The following is a 20,997-nucleotide window of genomic DNA, read 5'->3' as shown; positions in this document are numbered from 1 at the left end:
GGGTTTAATATTCGAGGGGAGTCCTGGGTGGTTCAAATGGTTAACACATGTGGCTGGTAATTCAAAATTTAGAGTTTTGAGTCCACCCCGAGGTGCCTTGGAAGAAAGGCCTGGTGATCTACTTCTGACAAATCAGTCATTGGAAACCCTGTGGGGCACATGCTACCATGATACATAGGGGGTTGCCATGAGTCAGAGCTGACAAGATAGCAACTTTTTTTTTTAACCACCATTTGATGGAAGGATGGCATACAGAGACCTCAACACACAGCCCCCAAGACTCCTGTTCATCTTTCCTGTCTCAGTTCAAACACCTATTCCTCCCAGAAGCCAGGACGATGCCCTTCCTCTTTATCCTCTCATAGCTCCCAGCACTTATTGGGAAAAAAAAAAAAAAAGAAAGAACTCACTGCTGTTGAGTCGATTTGACTCATAGCAGCGACCCCTCCTTGGGTTTTGGAGGCAGTATCTCTACGGAAGTAGATTGCCCAACCTTCCTTCTGAGGAGTGGCTGGTGGGTTTGAACTGCCAGCCTTCTGGTTAGCAGTCAAATGCCTTAGGCACTATGCCACCAGAGCTCCCAGCACTTACAGGGCAGAGATTATACTTTAAGTATAGTTTGTAAACTGCAGTCAGCCTCATCCTTGGGTGACTTTTTGAATCATGCTTCTCCTACTCTGTTCTCTGAAGACAGGAACCATGGGTGCTCATCACTGCTCCCCAGAGGCTGGCTCTGAGCTGAACACACAGCAGGGATGTTACAAATTAAATTCAGCCACTGATAAACGTTCTGCCATGTGCCAGGAACCCTGCTGGATACGGAGACAAGAGACAAGGTAAGGGTCCTTATTTTTGTCTACTTCATTGTCCCACAGGCACCGAGGATGCTAAGAGCCCATTTTCAATGGCAAAACTCTGAAAGAGCTAACAGTGTGGGCCAGTGGTGGCGTCATCTTGGATGACTTAGACCCTATCATACTTTCATCTCTCCACTCTGCCTCCCCATTCCTGGCAGGATGATAATATCAGAGGGAAAATGTGACAATGGCAGAGACAGAGCAGAAAAGAAGACATGAGGGGCCCACGGAGACGGCTGTCAGGCCCGCCATGGCTGCCCCCCTTGTCTGACAATCAGAAGTCAGCCCTGGCCTCTCCCAGAGCAGTCCCCGTGGCTGAATCTCTGGGGGCCACCTGGTGTTACCTGGCCTCCTGGCTGGCTAGCCTGCTTGTTCTCTTCTCTCCACCACACCTCCACCAAGGCTGGTGAGGGAGCAGCGGGTCATGTGTGTTTCCACTGAGGAGACAGGAACATGCTAAGCCTCGTCCGTGGTCTGAAGCTGGGGCATCACATGTTTGGAAGTGCACACCCATACCCATGCCAGCCTTTGGAAAGCCATCTATGTGGGGGGTGGCCACCGGCTGTGTGGGCACCAGGATGGAGGTTGCTGTCAGAAGCCACCAGGCTGGGAGCCTTGTGGGCACTGTGCACACTGAGCTGGTATGTCCAAGATCCAAAACCAAACTCTCTGCCATTGAGTCAGACCTGATTCATAGCAACCCCTCCTTGGGTTTCCGAGCTGGTACCTCTATGGAAGTAGACTGCCCCATCTTCCTTCTGAGGAGTGGCTGGTGGGTTTGAACCGCCAGCCTTCTGGTTAGCAGTCAAATGCCTTAGGCACTGCACCACCAGAGCTCCTTAGTAGGGCTCCTGGCAGGTCTAAACACCCTCCCGGAACACACAGGCCTCGTGAATCCGTTCAGCTGCAGGGGCCACCAGTGTGCAAAAGCAGAGAAGACCGACCCAGGCTAGGTAAAGAGATGCACATTTACATAGGATTTCTGGTGCACCCCTGTAATGGTTGCTTGGTAGAGGCCACAGGGACTGTTTAATTGAACAATTTAAGACATATGTGCTGCACTGGGGAACTCTGGTGGCATAGTGCCTAAGGCATTTGACTGCTAACCAGAAGGCTGGTGGTTCAAACCCACCAGCCACTCCACAGAAGGAAGGGCAATCTACTTCTGTAGAGATACTGCCTCGGAAACCCAAGGAGGGATCATTATGAGTCAAATCAACTTGATGGCAGTGAGTTTTAGTTTTTTTTTTTTTTGAGTGCTGCACTGGGATTGAGCATCCAGGGTCTGTATCCAGTCACCCCGGGCCTGCGTGTCGCTTACAAGGGAGCCTATGCTCAGTTTCCTCATCTGTAGGATGGAGCTAACATTAGGATGTGCCTCTTTGTACCACTGTCGGAGTCAAATGGAAAAGCACATGGCACCCGTTCCAGGCACATACTAAGCACTCAGGAAGCTAGCTCCAAGGAGGAGGAAGAAGCTGGGGAGGGAGTCAGGGCCTCGCAACTACACGCTGATACAAAAGTGCAGTCTGCTAAATTGCTAAAGACATGATCCCTGGAGGCCACCACTATCTGGCTGCGAATCCCAGGTCATGAAGTTATCCTTCCTACAGAAAGGAACCCAGGGCGGATTTCCCCCTAGCCGGGGCACAGGCTATAGGGCCACTGCCCAGCGTACCTTTTTCGTTAGTGCTTTGGGGAGGGTTCCAAAATGGGGTTCGGTTGCTCTGTCCACCGGGTTGTTGATGTCTGAAGGGACAGATTCTGTCCTCCGGAGTCTAGGCACTGTTTAGTAAGAGGGGGAAACCATCAGCGGGGAAGAGCACAAGCCAAGGAAAGACTTACCCCAACTTCAGAGGGCAGAAAACTCACACGGCAGGAAGGATATCCGACAGGCTGGGGCTTCTTTTGTGCACTTGTTGTGACACTTCAACCTGGCGGGGGTGGGGTGGGGGTGGGAGGAGCTCGGTTAGGGCTTCCCTGGCCGGGGCGGAGCTGGGGCAGCTCTGCCTTACCAGTCACCCCACAGCTGCCTCAGTATCCACAATTCTCAGCCCAGCTCAAAAAGTACACATTCCTGATGTGACCAGTAACAGGAACTATTATTTGTTGAGCATGTACCATGTTTCTGCTTGTTTACCATCAATGTCTACCCTCCTAACAAGCAGGTATTAATATTCTCATTTTAATCTGCCCCAGGTCACACATCTACTTCTCATTTCCAAAAAGGTGGCCCTCCACCTACTTTCGAAAAGCTCAAGACAAGTCTGAACTTACAAGAAAGGATGAATTAGAAGGTGACTGAATTACTGAAGGATCCAAGAGCTTCCTCTGAGCAGGTAGCCCGTCCCACTAAACTTAAGAAAGGGGCCATGTTCTCAGAGGGGTCAGTACTGAAGCAGAAATGGAGAGATCTGGGTTCCTGTTTTGCTCCTGACTGCTGCGCTCACTCTCAGTGTTCACATCCATACAATGGGCTGACAGTTGGTGCCCATCAACCTCATAGTGAATGGTGTGACAGTGGCAGGCTCAGGGCTCATCATGGCTCGCCACATGAAAGGAATTACTTGAAAGAAAGCTGGAGGTCCCAGTTTAAAGCCAAATGACCAGGCTCCAGAGCAGTCCTAGACCACAGAGAAAGTGCCAGCATCTTCTTGGTGGTCAAGGGAGTAAGCAGTTAAGCAAAACTGATCCAAGTACATGCACATTTTAAGAAGACAAGACCTACCACTGAAGGTGATGCCCATACACACTAGCTCAGATTCTTGGAGAGATCCTGATGGGCAAAGGGGTCTGGAATCATCTTTCCAGGTGTACAAATGACACTCAGAAAGGGCAAGCACCTTGCCCCAGATCACATAGCAAAACAGGGCTAGGAGCAGTGACTCTACATTCACCCTGTGAAAGTCTTTCCAGTCTCTGTTTATCCCATAATGTTCCCTCTCCTTGCCCCTTTCTTCTATAGGGAACCACAATGGTATAAGAAAACTGAATTTGCATAGAATCTATATTCTCCCCTTCTTTAAATACCATGAGTTATCTTTCAGTTTTCACCACTGCCTATCCCTGTTTCCCACTCCTTATGGCCTAAAGTCCAAAGCTAAATTTCAGAACTCCCTCAAGTTCCCAGAACAGTCCTCATATTCCTCCCTGCCTTTACACAAGATGCTTCCTTGGACTGGAATTCTCTTTCACCCTTGGTCCACCTAGACAACTTCTATTCATCCTTCAAAGCCCAGCTCACATAGCTCCTTCCCACAGGAGACTCCCTTGCTGCTTCCTAAGTCTCCTCCGAGAGTACTGAATAGGATTATGAACAGTGGGTTTAAGGGAACTCCTTTGAACTCTGACTTGACCTATGACCAAGAATAAAGCCACAAGACTGATCTGATCAATCATAGGAGAACAAAAGGGCAGCGTATGCATAGGGAGACCACTGTGGGGGCAGGAGTGCACGAGAGGCGAGGACACAGGGAAGAGGTAGCTATGTGGGGCAAGTGGAAAGAGCGCTGTTTGTTCCATTGTGGGGAATTGCAGTCAATGTCATGAGACAAAATGTGTATGAGCTGCTGTGTCGACAATGAAATTGCTCTGTAAACTTTCATCCAAATCACAATGAAAATTAAAAGACTGATCTGAAAGGCTCCTGGGTGTCCCCCAGCCCTGGGGCTCCTCTTCCCACCCTCCGTTCATCACCTGCAGTGCTTGCATTTCACTCCAAATATCATGGTCTTCTGGCACACTTGGCAGACCTGGGACAGCCAGGACTTGGTGGAGAACCTGCAGGGAGTGAACACACACATGCTCACACTGGCTGAGAGGCCAGGCCCTGGCTGCTAAAGCCGGAAAAGCACACAGCCCCAGGAAAACCAGGAGACTTGGCCTCACCTGAGAGCCCTTGGGGCCCTCTTCCAGTGGGTGGGGACATCCTGGGGCCACTGTCTTCTCCCAGGGATGCAGATTTCACAGCCACAAGGTCATCATCATTGTCAGAAATCCCAAAGTTCATGTGGCCACAAGCTCTTTTGGCAGGCAATCTGGCCATCAAAATTTCAAGTGTGCATACCCAGTGACCCAGCAATTCAATCCCAGGAATTTATCCACATGGCTCAAATGGCAATGTTCAAAGTTACTCACTGCAGCATGTTTGTAACTGTAAAGGCCTGGAAACCACCTGAGTGTCCAGCAGTAGGTGGCTAGCTAAATAAAGTATAGTGGGCTCTGGTGGTATAGTGGTTAAAGCATTTGGCTGCTAACCAAAAGGTCAGCGGTTTGAACCCATCAACTTCTCCATGGAAGAAAAATGAGGCAGCCTGCTTCCGTAAAGATTTACAGTCTTGGAAACCCAATGAGGGACACTATGAGTCAGATGACTCGATGGCAGTGAGTTTGGTTTTGGTCCATCCATACACTGGAAAACTATGCAGCCAAGAAGTAAAATAAATCTTTTTGTAAAAATACAGAATGATCCCCAAATTGCACCGTAAAGTGTAAAAAGTAAGATACAATACCATATGTCTACATTTACATGAAGTTCAAGTACATTCAAATAAGTTCAAGGGAAAACTGACCTGGGATGACAGAAGTTGAACAGTGACCACTGGGTGGTGACATTTTCAGCTGGGAAGGATAAAAGATAACTTTCTGAGGTGCTGGAATGTTCTATATCTTCATTTGGGTGGTGTACATGAGTGTATCTAACAAAAACAAACCTACTGCTGTTGAGTCAGTTCTGACTCAGAGTGACCCTACAGGCCAGAGGAGAATTGCCCCATAGGATTTCTAAGGCTGTCATCTTTACAGAAGTAGACTGCCACATCTTTCTCCCACAGAGCAGCTGGTGGATTTGAACTGCCAACCTGTCAGTTGGCAGCCATGTGCTTAACTCTTGCACCATCAGGGCTCCTACATGAGTGTGTGTGTGTGTGCATATATACCATTTGTACCTTTTACTCTATGAACATTTTACCTCAATTTAAAAAAGGAAAGCAAAGCAAAACAAAACAAAATATAGAGAACAGTGTATGTAACATATATAGTATTTGTTTTTTTAGAAAGGAGGGGAAACAGTATACGTATATGCTGATCTAAAACATCTCTGGCAAGGACACACAAGACACTTGCAACACCTGTCTACATACACCCATTACTGAATGTTATGAGTGAATTTTCAATCCAAATGAAATAAAAACTTAAACAAAACACAAAGGACAGATTGGAAGGCTAGGGGCTGAATAGCGGACTGTCCCCCAGGAAAAAAACTCACAGCTAGTCTATAAGGTGGGCGGGCCTGAGGGTAGAAATTCCTTATTATGGAGGAATAAACTTTCAAGAGCATAGTATATAATACTGACAAGAGAATACTATCAATAGTATTTGGGGAGCTGTTTGCAATGCATCCATGAACATTAGCTCTCAACTCTCAACACTCTCCCCCCCTGCAATGAGGCAGGTTCAGGATTCAGTAATAAGCAAGGAAATCTGCTCAGAGAGGTTAGGTGACTTTCCCAAGGTCACACAGTTGGGATGCTGTGCAGTGGGGGCTAGAACCCAGAGTTGCATGGTTTCTCTAAGACAGGCCACTGGGGCAGTTGAGGCCAAAGTAGGCCTGAGTGCAAGGAAAGGGAACAGGCTTTGGGGTCTGATGGAGCCGGGTTTGCCTGCCTGAGAGCTTCTGCACACAGGCCACCACTCTCAACCCTCACAGGGGTTTGATGAGGATCATATATGTGCTGTGTAAATATGCAGTGCCTGGAAAACAGAAGGGATTCCTAACATTCTTAAACATAAATGTCACCATCTCCAGGACCCAGCAAAGATGGAAGCGGCTGGTGGCCAGGACAAAGGATTCCCACCTTCTGGAAGTACAGGGAGCAAACTGCAAGAAAAGGAGTCTAAATTCCATCTCCCAGGGACCTAGGGGTGTGCACACTTGCACAAGCGTGTGCATGCTCTCTCTGTGTCTTGGATTTAATTTCCTCTCATGTTGATACAAGGGGAGAGGAGAAGACTCAGCAGTAACAGATACTCTCCACTAAGAAATCTTGAATACAGGTGTGAATGGCAGTCAAGTCTGGGCCTGACAAGGGGCAGGTGCTCAAGAGGCTGGTGGGAGTGGGGAGACTAGGCTAAGGCAAACCTTCCTGGACGAGGGAAACAAAGGTCACGGGACAGCTTTTCCCCCTATGATTAAACCAAATACCTTTAGACCTTTTGTTGAGGAGGGGCCTGGATCATGGGTTTCAACACCCAAGAGAGTGTGACCATGACTTCATCTACCCGAGCCCAGAACACGTGCGGAGCACCTGGCAACACCAGGAAGGAGATTGCCACAAGGTGGGAGGAAAGACATAGATCAGGAAATACTGGGCCATGGCCCAGCCTCAAACCATCTGTGAAAGCAGGTATGAAAAACAAAACCAAAATGGAGCCCTCTGCTAATGCCGAGTCTCTCAGGCTATGTCTGCCCATCTCCAGGCCAGAGCCAAAGGTAAATACCAAGTGCCCCCTACTGGTAGACATGTGACGCTCAGATGCACATTACCCCATTTTATCCTCATGACAGCCCTGGGAAGGAGGTATTTGTGAGGAGGAAATTGAGGCTTGAAGGGGTTACCTGACTGCCTCAGCTGTGAAGCTCTTGGGTAAGAGCAAGGTTTCTCACTGGAAGACCACACTTGACTGCATGGGTACAGCCAAGGGAGGCACTCTGGCCTTCACTTTAAGGGCTCTCCCATCCTAGTTGCCTCTTGGGGCCCTGGACACTTTTTCCTTGAGGCTCTGGGACACAGGCAACTCAGTACCCACGAGCCTCCAAACAGAGGTCCCTGGACTTCAGCCAACTTGGCCTCAAGTACTCCTCACTGGCAGCGTGACCTTGGGTGGGTCACTCACCCTCTCTAAGCCTGGGCTTCCTCCGGGGAGAGAATTCCAGGCAGGCCTCCACACACGGCCCAAGGCCAGCTCAAAGTCCCTGGTGGAAACAAAACCCCAGCAAACCGCAAAGCCCTTCACAGGTGTTCCTTACTGCACTTGCAACTTTCAACAGGGACAGCCTGAACACAGGCACCCCAAGGCACTGTCCTACCAGCTACTCTGGGGTGATCTTAACACACATTGGCCACCCAAGGGTTGAGGCCAAGACCTCGGCAGAGTCTACATCACTGGCCCAAATCAGCCTTTCCCATACATTTGAACATGAGAATCACTAGAAGTTGTTAAAAATCCACATTGCCAGGCTGAGAACCATGGGCACCTTACTAGATGCTCTAGGCTGGAGCCTGGGAATCTGGATTTTCTTCATGACTGGGACCCTGCTTATCCTCGGATCTGTGTCCTGGGAAGCACAGGAGAGCGTCTGGCCTCAGCAGAGTGAGGAAGAGGCCTCCGAGGAGCAGGGAGGTCCCAGCACATCGCCATGGCTGCTGGTGACTGTGCAGGGGCTTGAGGCTGGTATAGAGCTGTGTCCAGAGAACAGATGCACAGACAGACCAGAACGAGGAAGAGTGACCGGGACCATATTCCTGCCTGTGATGAACAGCAGGGCTCTGGCATTATGTGGGCCCCAGCCCAGCTCCCACACCCATTCCTACCCAGAGCCTCGGCCAGACCTACCTGTGTGTGACGGAGAGCCCGATGTCCCTTCGTACCATCTGTGGGGACCCATGTGGGAGATCTGTAGGGAAAGAGGCCAGGTGTGGCAGGTGAGGGTGCTCTGCCCTTGATAGCTCGTGCCTGTGGCCTTCTGCATCAGAGATCACAGGCTGGATGTGCATGGCAATTTATACCACACTAGAGAAATGGTTCCCTGAACCTATGTCTATCAAGACAGGGAAAGGTGAAGCCAGACCAAGGGGGCAGCATGACTGCTCTTAGGCATGGCGGCTTCTCTAGTGGAGGTTACTGCAGCCTCAGGCTGCCATCCTTGCATGGATTCCCCTCAGGTAGGAGGCAGGTCTGAGAGCCAGAAGCCAGTGGAAAGTTAAGGGTGCAAGTCTCCACATGCCCCAGTCTCTTGCACTCTCATGGACAATGCCACAGGTTACCACTGGGCAAGAGTTCAATTCTAGTGACTGCCTGTTAAGTGGGTGGAAGCGGTTTGACTTTTGGTGGGGAACACTAGGTTAGCCACATAGCTCATCCAGTACCTTTCCAACCAGAAGCACTTGAAGCATGTTCCTCTGGGACCATCACTGCCAGATCTTGGTGAGTAGAACAGGAGAAGATGAAGCTTTCATACGCCCCCTAGGCCCAGCCCGCCGGGCACCAGTCTGACCATTGGGGAGACCTTGGATACCCTGTCGCTCTGCCATGAGACACCCCTCTGCTTGCCTTCCTTGGGGGACACCTTGGGCTCTCCCCTCCTGAAAGCTTAGCTTCCCTGTAAGAATAGCTGACCCCAGTATTCATGGTACTACAGTCTTGGCCAGTGGAGGAGAAGCAAGAAGCCATCTCTGCACCCACGCTGGAACCCACGTGTCCAAACACCTCCTTTGATGTATGCACACGCACACAAGCACACACTCATCCTTGGCATTGGCTGTCTCTGCCCAGAGAAGTTCTCAAGGACGCCCGTGCATGGGAAGCCTCTGGACTGTTTAGCAGAATGTTGTGGGATTTTCTTTAGAAAGAAGGCCTAGACTGTCATCCAACTATCAAAGGAACCCATGACCCAGAAAATGCTGGAGTGACTTGTGGCCCACCTGTGTGTTCTGAGTCAGCAGGCCCCCGAGGGCTGCTACTGTGTCCCCAGTGCCCTGAGTGCTGGCCTGGCACACTGCTGGTGCCCTTAAGTGTGGCCAAGCACCACATACCCAACCACAAGAAGGGGGTGTTGGGAAGTCATGATCAGCAGGATCAGGACAGAAATGGACCTTGTGCTCTCCTGACCTGGGAACCTACAATCATACCACCTGCAGCTCTCTCTGGTACATCTGCCATGGGCTAGTTTGTCCCAACTTGCCTACCCCATCCTGGTTAGCAGCTAAAGCAATGAAAACATGGAATCTCAGACCTGGAGGTCTAAAAGTGATGAGGCTGCCAGCCTGAGAGAAATAGACCATGGGAAAATGAGACTTCAACCATCTATCTCTGAGAGCAAGCAATGATTGATTAGTAATGTCTGCCATAGGCATGGGATGTAATCAACATGCCAAGCTAATCTCTGATCTAGATGGAAATACTGGTCCCAAAGGCTCATCCTCCCTTCCCAGCAAGACTGGGAAGCAGCCTCACTGCTATGGTCCCCGCATTACTATGACAACTGGGAGGATGACAGCACCTAGAGCTGGTGCTGCTGAGTTCTCCTCCAAGGCCCTATGAGTTTCCGCCTGTGCCCAGTCACTGTCCACTATACTCCACCCTCATCCCAAGACCCTGCTAACAAAAAATTTCTCTCCTCAGCCAGCTGTGGATAGAACAAAAACAAACTTCTATTTGCTCAGGCAAAAACCTGACATGTCTGCATTTCTGCTCAGAGAATTAAAAGCAGAAATCAAGATGCAGGGCTGTTTCGCACTGCCCCGACTCACTGAAGAGAGCCCCACAGATAGCTGTATGCAAGAATCTGCTCTTAAAAGGGATGGGTCTAAAGGCTGCCTTCTCTGCTTCCAAAGGGCATTGCACCTTCTGATTCCTGGGCTGGGTTCACCTCAGGCCTCATTCAGAGCCAGGCACGTTCCTGCCTCTGGGAATAGCCCTCTCCTGAAGGCAGGGATCCCCAGACATCAGCTAGGGTTCCGGGAGGTGGAGAGAGAGAGATGAAAACTCCCTTGCAGGAGGACACTTTACCCTGGCACCAAGCAGGCAAATGATCCCTGCCACAGAGGCCACCTGTAGAGAGGGCAGTGTGCACACAGGGCTCATCATGGGGCTGGCATGGACTGTGACACTCGAGGTCTCTATCTCCCCAAGAGCACCGTGGCTGGGCTGAGGTCAGCTTTGCTCTAAGGCCACCTGTCTTAAAGTTATCTCCTGTGACGTTTGCTGGTACGTCTGCTTCTGAGCTCCCAAAAGGCCGAGTGACTAAGAGTGTCAAAGAAATCCACCCCTGATGGGGACAGCAATACAACAGACTCCCAGGTAGCAGAGGGGATGAAAATGAATCACTCTTACCGAACCTGGAGGAGACAAAAAGGAGAGAAAGGGATTACAGGTCACTGCATTGGCTCAACATGTTCCCTTGAACAGTACTCCTAGGAGGGAGCAGGCAGTGTGCTGGGATGGAAGACTCTGTGGCTGGGCCCGGGGCCAGGCTTGGTGATGAAGGTGGAAAGTCCCGCAACCTCTGTGGGGATCAGTTTCCTCAGTGGCCCACCTTGTCCCCTCCCAGTGGGCACAAGAGCCACACTCTGTGCTCTGCATTTTCATACATTAGCTCATCTCGGACTCACCAACCACCTAGCACGGTAATTACCATTCTGCCCATTGCACAGCTGAGGAAACTGTAGCTCACAGAGGTCAAGTGAGTCTTCCAAGGTCACAAAGCCAGTGAGTAGCAAAGCTTCAGCTATAGACCTGGGGAGGATGGATGCCCAGGGTCCAGGCAGGAAAGGGGGTCACTCTGCAGGAGATGGTGTGGTTGGGGCAGGCAAGGCAAGGGAGAAGAGCTGTGGAGAGCAGAAAGGTGGCTCCGGGGAGGGTCACGCTGGGACATGCCCTGAGCAATGTCTTCCTCAAGGGTGCTGCTGCCCCCAGGGATGAAGAGTGCTGGAGAGGAATAGGACACTTCAGTCTGCCCTCAGGGCTTGTGGAGGGCTGCGAGGTGACCTGTGGGGTGAGGTCAGTGCTCGTGCTAGTGGCTTTGCAGGAACTGGACTCAGAACCTCAAAGTCTGAGGCCCAGCTCACCAGCTGTGGGCTCTGAGGCAAGTCTGTTCTTTGCCCAGAGCGTGGGAAGGAGACCAGAGCCATCCTAACACTCTTTATGGGAGAAAATGAGAAACAGATGCACTTGGGTTCTGCCCACTGTGAGGCCCTCACTGACAGGCACGTGGCACACATGTTAGTTACCACTGTGCTCTCTGTGAGAGGGGGAGGCCTGCCCACTGACAGTCCAGATAGTAAAGGAGGGCCAGCAGCCCCTCTGGGTGGCATCCGGGCCCTAGCAGAGAGCTTGATCAGGGAGCCTAGCGTGGTTGACTCCTCCCTGGGTGATACACTCAAAGCCATTGATGTGGTCCAGGGTTCTACCCGTGAAGGGCTCAAAATGGCCTGCACCAGCCCATCCAATGAAAATGACTCCAAGACCCAAAACAGGCCAGGGCCCAAGGAACCCCAGGAAAGGGGTACCCACGTCAGGAGAGAAGCCAGGTGCTCCAACCCTCAGGTATAAGAAAGAGGCACCCAAAAGAACACCTCCTTCCCTCTGCACTGCATATGGGAATATCTATAAGGATGCTCTTTGTAATAGCCAACATGAAAATCATCTAAATGTCCATCAAAAGGGGCCTGGTTAGATAAACTATACAAGGGATTGATAAGCCAAAGCTAAAAAGAGTGAGGTCGTTTGAATAACTACTCAACCAAAAACCAAACTCACTGCCGTCAATTCGGATCTGACTCATAGTGACCCGCCCTTGGGTTTCTGAGGTGGTATCACCATGGAAGGAGATTGCCCAACCTTCCTTCCGAGAAGTGGCTGGTGGGTTTGAACCACGAGCCTTTTGGTTAGCAGTCAAATGCCTTTGGCACTACGCCACCAGAGCTCCCTGATAAAACTGATAACCTGGATATCTTTTGTGAGGGGAAGTGAGAGACTGAAGAAAAATTATAAAATGATGGCAGTGGTGGTGGTGGGGTAGACTTTTATTGTAGATGCCTACAAAGGCCAGCAGGCATGAGCCACGGAGCTTTCTGCATTTTGTACCATGTAACTCTATCACCTACTTAAAACATACAGATGGAAAAAATGTTTTTTAAAAACCAAAAACAATAAAATGAAAGAGTAAGTCGTGATGTACTGACATGCAGTTCTCAGTGATGCCAGGTAAGTTGAGAAAGCAAGTTATAGGATGGACAGACTTCATGGTACAGTAAAACCTGCAAAAGCTGGAACGTGTGTAAGGCAGAAACCTGCTAGAGAGGGAAAACTAAAACACCTTCCACTGACAGAGGGTGACAGAAGAGTGGTAAGAGTGCACCCCATTAAAGGGAAAAAAGCTGCCGGAAAAACAAGGCAGCTCCATCAAGTTCACACTCTCACAGGTTTCACTGTGTTTGATAGTCATTAGTGGTTTTAGCCAAAGACTCCAGTTCTCCCCTTCCCGCACATAGGAGAATTGTGTTTCTTGGCCCTTTTGTTTGATAAAGGCATTACAAGAGAGCAGAACTTCCAGGAAAGACCATTTAACTGCCAGTAAAAAATATCTAGAATTATCTTTTCCTTCTGCCACAGTGGCCAGTAATGTTCTGGACACTAATCTGTCAGCCTGGGACCTGGAATGAGGATGACACACAATGGACAGGAATATGAGCAATTAGTCCATCTCGATTTTAAGACTCAGAGATTTGGGAGTTGTTATTTGAGCATAACCTAGCCCATCTTGACTGATACAAGGTATCACTTCATATTCGCTGGTAACAAATAAAAACTTCCTTGGAGAATGTATGTGAGTGTGTGTGAGTAAGCAAGTATGGGTATGCACAGATGAGTGTGTGTGTGTGTGTGTGTGAGAGAGAGAGAGACAGACAGAGAAAAAGAGAGAGAGAGAGAGAGAGAGAGAGCGAGCGAGCGCGAGCATGTGAGTGAGTGTATATGTATGTGTATCCAGAAAGGAATCTAGTAGGTTTCAGCTCAATCTCTGACTCAGTCTGGGAAGTGGACTGAGATGGGGCACCTTTCACTTTGCACACTTCTGTATTGGTTGATTTTACTTATTCTTTTTAGATCAAGCCTATATTACTATTCTAATTAGAAAGCTGCAATCAAAACTTTTGGTAGGCAGCAAACTCGGCGGCTGCCTGGCAGGGACACTCACCTCACTGGGGAGATCTCATCAATGCGGTTGCCCAGCTGGGACTCATGGGACTTGCTCCGGGTGAGCGTGGGGAAGCTGGGCAGCAGCTGGAAGACCTTGCGGCTGGGCGGAGGGGGTGTCCGTGGTGGCTTCAGCTTCGTGTGCCGGCGCAGCTGTGGCGTGGTCGGGGGCGTGATGAAGCTGTGCAGGGGGCGAGGGGTCAGCCGGCCGCTGGCGTACTGGGGGATATAGGTGTCCGAGAGGCCCTCGCTAGGGCCGGGGATTGGGGAGTCCGAAGCGGGCAGAGCTGACACAGAGATGGAACGTGGGCCCTGGGCACTGCTCCCCACTCTGCCTGACTGGGAGCTTCCTGGGGGCCAGGGCACACTGGCTGGTGAGAGCGTGTCCATGGAAGGTCCTGAGCCACTTTCCCGCCGGCCATCCAACGGACTCCAGCCTAAGTCTTCTTTGTGCTCCCCTCCTGTGGGCCAAGAAGTTGAATGACAGCTGGTTGGGGCTAGAAAGGACTGATGGCTCCAGAGAGGTCAAGCACCTTGTTCAAAGCTGGTTGCACAGTTCCTTACTGGAAGGGCCAAGAACTCTTCAGCTAATAGCCACTACCTTTATACCTGGTGTATAAAGGCCTCTCATATATTATCTAGCTGACTGTGAGGCCACTGTCCCATTTTACAGAGGGGGGAAAATGAAGCCCAGAAAGGGAATGCCTCGTGCAGTGCTCATACTGGCAGCTCTGGGAAGAGCGAGTAGGGAAACACCCCCCAAAAGCAGGTGAACTCAGAAAGGGAAGTGATGGCTGATTATTAAGAGTTAGGAAAAGGGAGCTGGGGTGTGTGAAGGAAGGGAAGAGCTCCACTCTAAGGAAAAGGGCTTGCAGTTTCCAATAGCAAACTGCCTTGGGGCTTGTGAAATGAGCTCCCGCTCTGAAAGCCTGTGAGTGACTGACGGTCAACTGTCCAGCTCTAAACTGTGAAACTCTCCTGCTCTCCATGACCCTTGTCCTTGCAGCTCTGTGGCATTTGAACTTCTAGCTCAATGGCACAATCTGTTCATTCATTCAAGCATCTGCTGGATGCTGGTTGTAAACTCACTGCCGTCGAGTCAGATCCGACTCAAAGCGACCCCCTCTGGGTTTCTGAGGCAATATCTCTATGGAAGTAGATTGCCCAACCTTCCTTCTGAGAAGTGGCTGGTGGGTTTGAACCACCAGCCTTCTGGTTAGCAGTCAAATGCCTTAGGCACTACGCCACCAGAGTTCCTGGATGCTGGTTGTAGAAACATAAAAAGGACACATCCTCTTGCCCTTGAGGAGTCTAAAGGAGATGGCATTTGACATTGTATGCTAGAACAGGGAGATGCATGGAGGCTGACAGACACAGAGAAAAAAGACCTTAAATTAGTTTAGGGGTGGGCAGGAAGGCTTCCCAGAGGAGGTGGTATCTGAGCTGAGTCTTGTGAGATAAACAGGAACCTGCTAGGAAAGAAAGTGGAAAAGGTAGTGGGAACAGCACATGTAAACGTTAAGTGCATGCATGGCATATTCTAGCAACTACAAGAGTTCCATGGGCCCTGAGAGGTCAGCACAAGCCAGGAAGGGGCAAGGGATGGAGTTGGAGGGGTCAGCCCAACTGGGGCCAGCACAGAAAAGGCCTTAGATGTCCTGGTAAGGACGTCAGATTTAACCCTGTAGGAGGCAGGGAGACACTGCAGGGTTAGGGCAGGGAGAAAGGACTCCCTCCTATATCCTACAGATGCCCAAGGGGCTGTCATGGGCCCTTATGTTTACCAATATGTGGAAAGTACAGGAAGGAAGATTTTGATTGGCTTCCTTCTACTTGGTGCTTCCTATATTCTGTCTTCTTCAACCTGCCTGGCAGTCCTGTTCTCCTCCCTAGTGTACAAGTGAGCTCACTGAGAGCAGAGAGGCCATGCACACTGCCCAAGGTCAGACAGCTAAGGAAGTGGTGAAATGGAACTTGAACCCTTCTATCTCAGCATTCTACCTCCTTCCACACAGCTATCAATTTTGAATAACTTAAACGGAACAGCCTTGGGAGATAGTGAGCTCTCTGTCATCAGACACGGTCAAGTCTAAGCCTAAAATGCCATTTGCCAAGGATGGTAGAGAAAGATTAGTCTTCACAACCTCTGTACACCCCATGCTTTCTTCATCAAACATCCTTCTTCCTCCTTTATGATGGGGTTCATGGTGACTTTCTCCTTATGAATCAACTCGACAGAATGAGTTACTCACTCTCTATGTTCCTACAGTGCTCACTGTTGGCACCACATCTTACATTTTATTTATAGACTGGCCCTATAGCTACTTCCCAAAATATCTGTCATTGAAAACCCTATGGAGCACAGTTCTGCTCTGACACCCATGAGATCACCATGAATCAGAGCCAACTCAACAGCAACTGGTTTATAGGAAGCCCTGAGTGCATGTTTCTGGTTTAACAAATAAAAGAATGAGTTCCATGGGCCTATAAATATAAGTTCATTTGAACCAATCAAAATTGCTAAGGGCAAATCTGCCACCAAAACTAAATGAGCCCAAATCCTTCAAATTGCCTGTTCTATCAACACTACTTTGAGCCAGTTTAGGGATGGCGAATGGGTCATGATTTGCAAGCCATACCAGTCATCTGGCAGTTATTGCTTAAGAATGATGCTGAGGTCACTGAGTAGGAAAGAGTTCATGGATTGATTAGTGATGTCTGCTACAGATAAAGGATGGGAAGTATCAGCAAGAATGAACCTCTATGTACCAGCTACTGGCACAAATAACCACTCTTCACTCACCATTCTTAAGATCAGAGACCACAACAGAAATGACTTCAACATTTTCTATCACCTCTTAGGCTTAATAGTTAAAAGAACATGTAATACATGTCAGGCCCTGGCCTAACTAAGCATGTTACCTTTACCCATTTAATCCTAACAACAATCCTAGGAGAGAGGTATTTTAGTATCCCTATTTTACAGATGAGAAAACATAGGCACAGTGAGGTCAAGTAACTGCCCAAAGGTCAAATGATTTCTGTTCTGATTACCTAGTACCACTCTGGCAAGAAAGTATCACATAGGGGATGGCCTTAACAAACAGGAGTTTATTCTTACAATTCGGAGGCTTTAAGTCCAAGTTCAAAGTGCCAGGCACAGTCCTGATGTCACCAAACCACATGGCGGACCATTAATTCAAGTTCATTGTAAGTCAGAAGGTTGGCAGAGCACATGGCAGGCTGCTGAACGACACGGCTACATGCAGGGTTCAGGCATGCCGTATGCTAGAGACCATTCCTAAAGCTGCTTCTTATATATGGGAAGCAGACCACATAACCCAAAGGCAGCTACTCAGCTGCTTGTGGTAGATCCCACCCTGGAGCTGACTGCTAGTCTCTTCATGGGGACTAACTACCACCAGCTGCCCAGCCACTCAACCAGGCCCAGCCAAGTTGACACACAAACATAACCAGCACAGTTTCTAAGTGGTCAAGCTGTCTAATTTCAGAGTCCATGCTCTTTGTGTGACACTAGCCTGCCTCTTATCAAGCCCTGTTGGGGTGCAGTGAAGACTCACTGACTGCATGACCCAAGAGATGGGGGTGATCATTTGTATTCACCCAGTGCCTAGCAGGTACCTGTGATGTCAGCCACCTCTAGGAAGACAAAAGGCCTGTGTCCTGGACCATGACTCTCTCAGGGCTGCAGGGGCGTAGCTATAGCCTATGGAGCTAGATGGAACCTGGAAAAGGCCCCTCCCAGGGCCTCCTCCTGGGCACAGTAGAAAATGCACCCTCTGAGGGAGAAACTGGAGTTCAAACCCCAGCTCTGCCGTGTGCCACATGCAAGAGCCTACACAATGCACCTGAGGTCTCTGAGGCTCAGATGCTTTAGCTGTAACATGAGCTCCACAACACTGCTTAAGAGGTTGTTGCAACAGTGTGCCAAGTGCCTGGCTCAATGCCTGGAACACAGTAGGTGCTTAATAAGTCAATGATCTCTCCACCCTGGCAGGCAGAACAGAAGCTGTCCTAACACAAATGGTCATCACCACTCAATAGCTGGCTCCCCCATAAGTCTTTAAAAACCAGACGTAAGGAGCTGGTAGGGAGGGCTGATAAGTCACTCCAAAGATCCCAGCTTACGTGACAAGTCCTAACCTTCCATAAGGTGGAAGCAATCCAACTACCGCCAAGGGCAGAGGCTTGGATCCCAGCTCTGCTGTTGGCGGGCTGTGCGTCCTTGGCTAAGCCTCTTTCCCTCTCTGGGTTCAGTCTCCTCCTCTGTAAAATGGATGAGGGTGCTGAGCACAATTCCATCAGGGTTATCTCCCAGCAGCTGGGAGAAAGCCTGGTGTATGGAGGTTTTCTGAACTGTGTAAAGCAGTCTACATACACAGTGCTTTGGGTTCAGAGGAAGACTAGGTTACTATGGGGCCAGGGAAGAAAGGTTAATCCTCTCTGGAAAAAAATCAAGTGCCTTCCATCAGCCTCAGGAGAGGTAAGATAGGTGGCTCAGAGAATTGAAAACCAGAGTTAATTCCATTCATTGGGAGCTCTGGAGGCATACTGTCTAAGGCACTTGACTGCTAACCAGAAGACTGGCGGTTCAAACCCACCAGCCACTCTTCGGAAGGAAGATGGGGCAATCTACTTCCGCAGAGACACTGCCTTGGAAACCCAAGGAAGGGTCCCTATGAGTCAGGACCGACTCCACGGCACATAACAATTCCATTCATTAGGTTCATTTTAATGCCTTATCTATATGGTAGTCAGAGTGTTAAATTAGGCATTTGAAGCCATTTCCAAGGCAAGATTTAGAAAGCCTGCTAATAATTTCCAAGAAACTCCTCATAATGCCAGGATTACACACTTTGCAGGAGACAGCCAAGTACAGGCTCCCAGCCGAAAAGCTATACAATGTTTCTAATCAGGTTTGGCTCAGGCCAAATCAGCCAGTGTCTTATGAACACACAGCCTAGCCAGCCATGGGGCCAGCAAGGGGTGGGGAGAAGGCTGGGGGTTGACCCAGGGGCTGGAATGCAGAAAGCTGCTGGAGGCTTCTCAGAGCCCAACATATGTGCTCAACAGAGGGCCTGCCCCAGCAGACAGGCCTGCAATTTCTAGGCACGGTTAACGAATGCTTCCCTGAGTTTGTACTGCCTGGACCAGTCGGAACCCAAGCACTGAAGACCTTCCTGGGTCAGCTCCACCACATTCTGCTCCGGCCTTTCCAAGCTGCCCCCAGAAGCCCTAAGCTGCACTTACTCCACCCGACCATCCCCTCCTCAGCAGAGACCCCAGCTCCCAGAGAACCAGGTCAGGCCTGGGGAAAGGAAGGGGTTGGCCTTGGTCCTGAGGTAGGCCCTACCTACCCAGGCCTGTCACCTTCCGCAGGCAGGTGAGGGCGTACTGCAGGCGGCCACATTCTTCGCTGCTGGCCCCGCAGCGCCGTAGCGTCTCCTTCACCTTGGCTTCATTCATGTCCAGCAGGGCATCCAGTGTGAGCTCGCTGGGGATCTCCTGAGGACGCACAAAAAAGACAGGAAGAAAGACGGGGGAGCAGTCAGGCAGGCCCGGGTACTCTCGTCATCCTGCGCCCGGCCAGGGCCCAGCCTCCTCGCTGAGTGGCAGGGGCCAGCTGTTGGCTGGGCCAGTCTCCGACCAGGAGCCACACTTGTTTGAAGACAGGCAGTGAGCTCTCACCCCACCCTAGCCCTCTCAGAGACAGCAGCTGAAGCAGAGATGCCAGTGCGTCAGGGCTGGGGGCGGGGAAGGAGGGAAAGACAGAGGAGTTTTCTCCCTCTACACAGAAAATGTAGGGATCTTAACTTTTTTAGAAAGACAAGTACTGCCCATGAAGGTGCCCCCTGACAAGTTTGCTCTATCTAAATCAGATTAACATAGATTTCAAATAAAATTGGCTTACAAGGCTTACCAAGAGAAGGATTAAAAAATAAATTAATTAATTAACCTTCACCAAGCACTGTGCAGGCACTACCTACCTCACCGTATTTAGTACTAAGTCAAAACCTTTTATTATGCCCACTTGATGGCTAAAGAGAGAGGTTCAGGGAGATTAAATTACCTATACAAGTTCACACAGTCAGCAGGGGGAAAAGTGAGGTACACAGAATTTTAAGAGGGTCTCATGACCCTATACTGTTAGTCCTGTAATTGTTACATTCTATGGCATAAGGGGAATTGTCCAGTTGGGCCTAAACTAATTGTATGAGCTCTTTAAAGCAGATGATTTTCTCTGGATACTGAAACTAAAAAACCAAACTCACTGCCGTCAAGTAGGATCCGACTCATAAAGACCCCTCCCTGGATTTCTGAGGCAGTATCACTATGGAAGTAGATTGTCCAACCTTCCTTCTGATGAGTGGCTATGGGTTTGAACTGCCAACCTTCTGGTTAGCAGTCAAATGCCTTAGGCACTCACCACCAGAGCTGCTTCTCTGGGTACTAGTGGAGAAGAAGTCAAAAAGAGTCCAAACATGTGCTGTTGCTAACTTTGAAGGTGGAGGGGGCCACATGAAAAGGGATGTGAGTGGCCTCAAGAGAGTCAGTGGGTTCCTGGCTGAGAGCCAGCAAGGAAACAAGGACCTCAGACATAGAGCTTCAAGGAAGTGGATTCTGGCAATAGCCCGAGTGAACATGGAGGGGAATCTTGCCCAGAACCCTGGCCAATACTCTGACTTTAGTCTTGTGAACACCTCAACAGTGAACCTAGCCTAGAGCCTGCTCCTCCTAGAGGCGTTAACAAGTGGTGTTATTGTATGTGTCTAAGTTTGTGGCTATTTATAGGACAGCACCAGGAAGCTATTACACAGAGTGAATATTCTAATTAAGGCCTAACTTGGCCTCAAAACTTGTGTTCTTTCTTCTCAAGAAGAAGGGAGGAAACCCCTTCAGCTGTGACTGAGCCAGGTGGGATGCCAAGCCTGGAGAAGATGCAAAGCACAATGGAACATGTCCCTACCCTAGACTGGCTTACAGTCTAAATAGGGTTGACTGACATGAAAACAAACCATTACAATGCAATAAGCTATGGGACCAGTGGTGAGATCAGGGATCTTTTTTTTCCTTCCTTGCTCTTTTCTTTATCTTTCAGATTTTCTGTAACAGAGGCAGCCAGACATCCCACATTAAATGATTC

General features: G+C 49.7%; 1 protein-coding gene across 1 annotated transcript in view; it reads right to left on the bottom strand.

Annotated features, from left to right (window-relative positions):
- The window catches only part of KSR1 (kinase suppressor of ras 1), a 199,883-nt gene that overhangs the window by 34,825 nt on the left and 144,061 nt on the right, over positions 1-20,997 (bottom strand). Inside the window, exons 3-9 of the mRNA XM_042780477.1 lie at positions 19,211-19,358; positions 13,834-14,293; positions 10,971-10,975; positions 8,472-8,532; positions 4,554-4,637; positions 2,730-2,791; positions 2,536-2,642 (exon numbers count right to left, since the gene is read on the bottom strand). Of these exons, the coding sequence (XP_042636411.1) occupies positions 2,536-2,642; positions 2,730-2,791; positions 4,554-4,637; positions 8,472-8,532; positions 10,971-10,975; positions 13,834-14,293; positions 19,211-19,358 (927 nt within the window). The remainder of the gene's footprint in view (positions 1-2,535; positions 2,643-2,729; positions 2,792-4,553; positions 4,638-8,471; positions 8,533-10,970; positions 10,976-13,833; positions 14,294-19,210; positions 19,359-20,997) is intronic.

Source organism: Orycteropus afer, unplaced genomic scaffold (assembly GCF_000298275.1).
Source record: "Orycteropus afer afer isolate SDZICR_OR568_19922 unplaced genomic scaffold, OryAfe1.0 scaffold00042, whole genome shotgun sequence".
Classification (NCBI taxonomy): domain Eukaryota; kingdom Metazoa; phylum Chordata; class Mammalia; order Tubulidentata; family Orycteropodidae; genus Orycteropus; species Orycteropus afer.
Note: the sequence above shows the minus strand (reverse complement) of the source record. Positions and strands in the feature narration are given on the sequence as shown.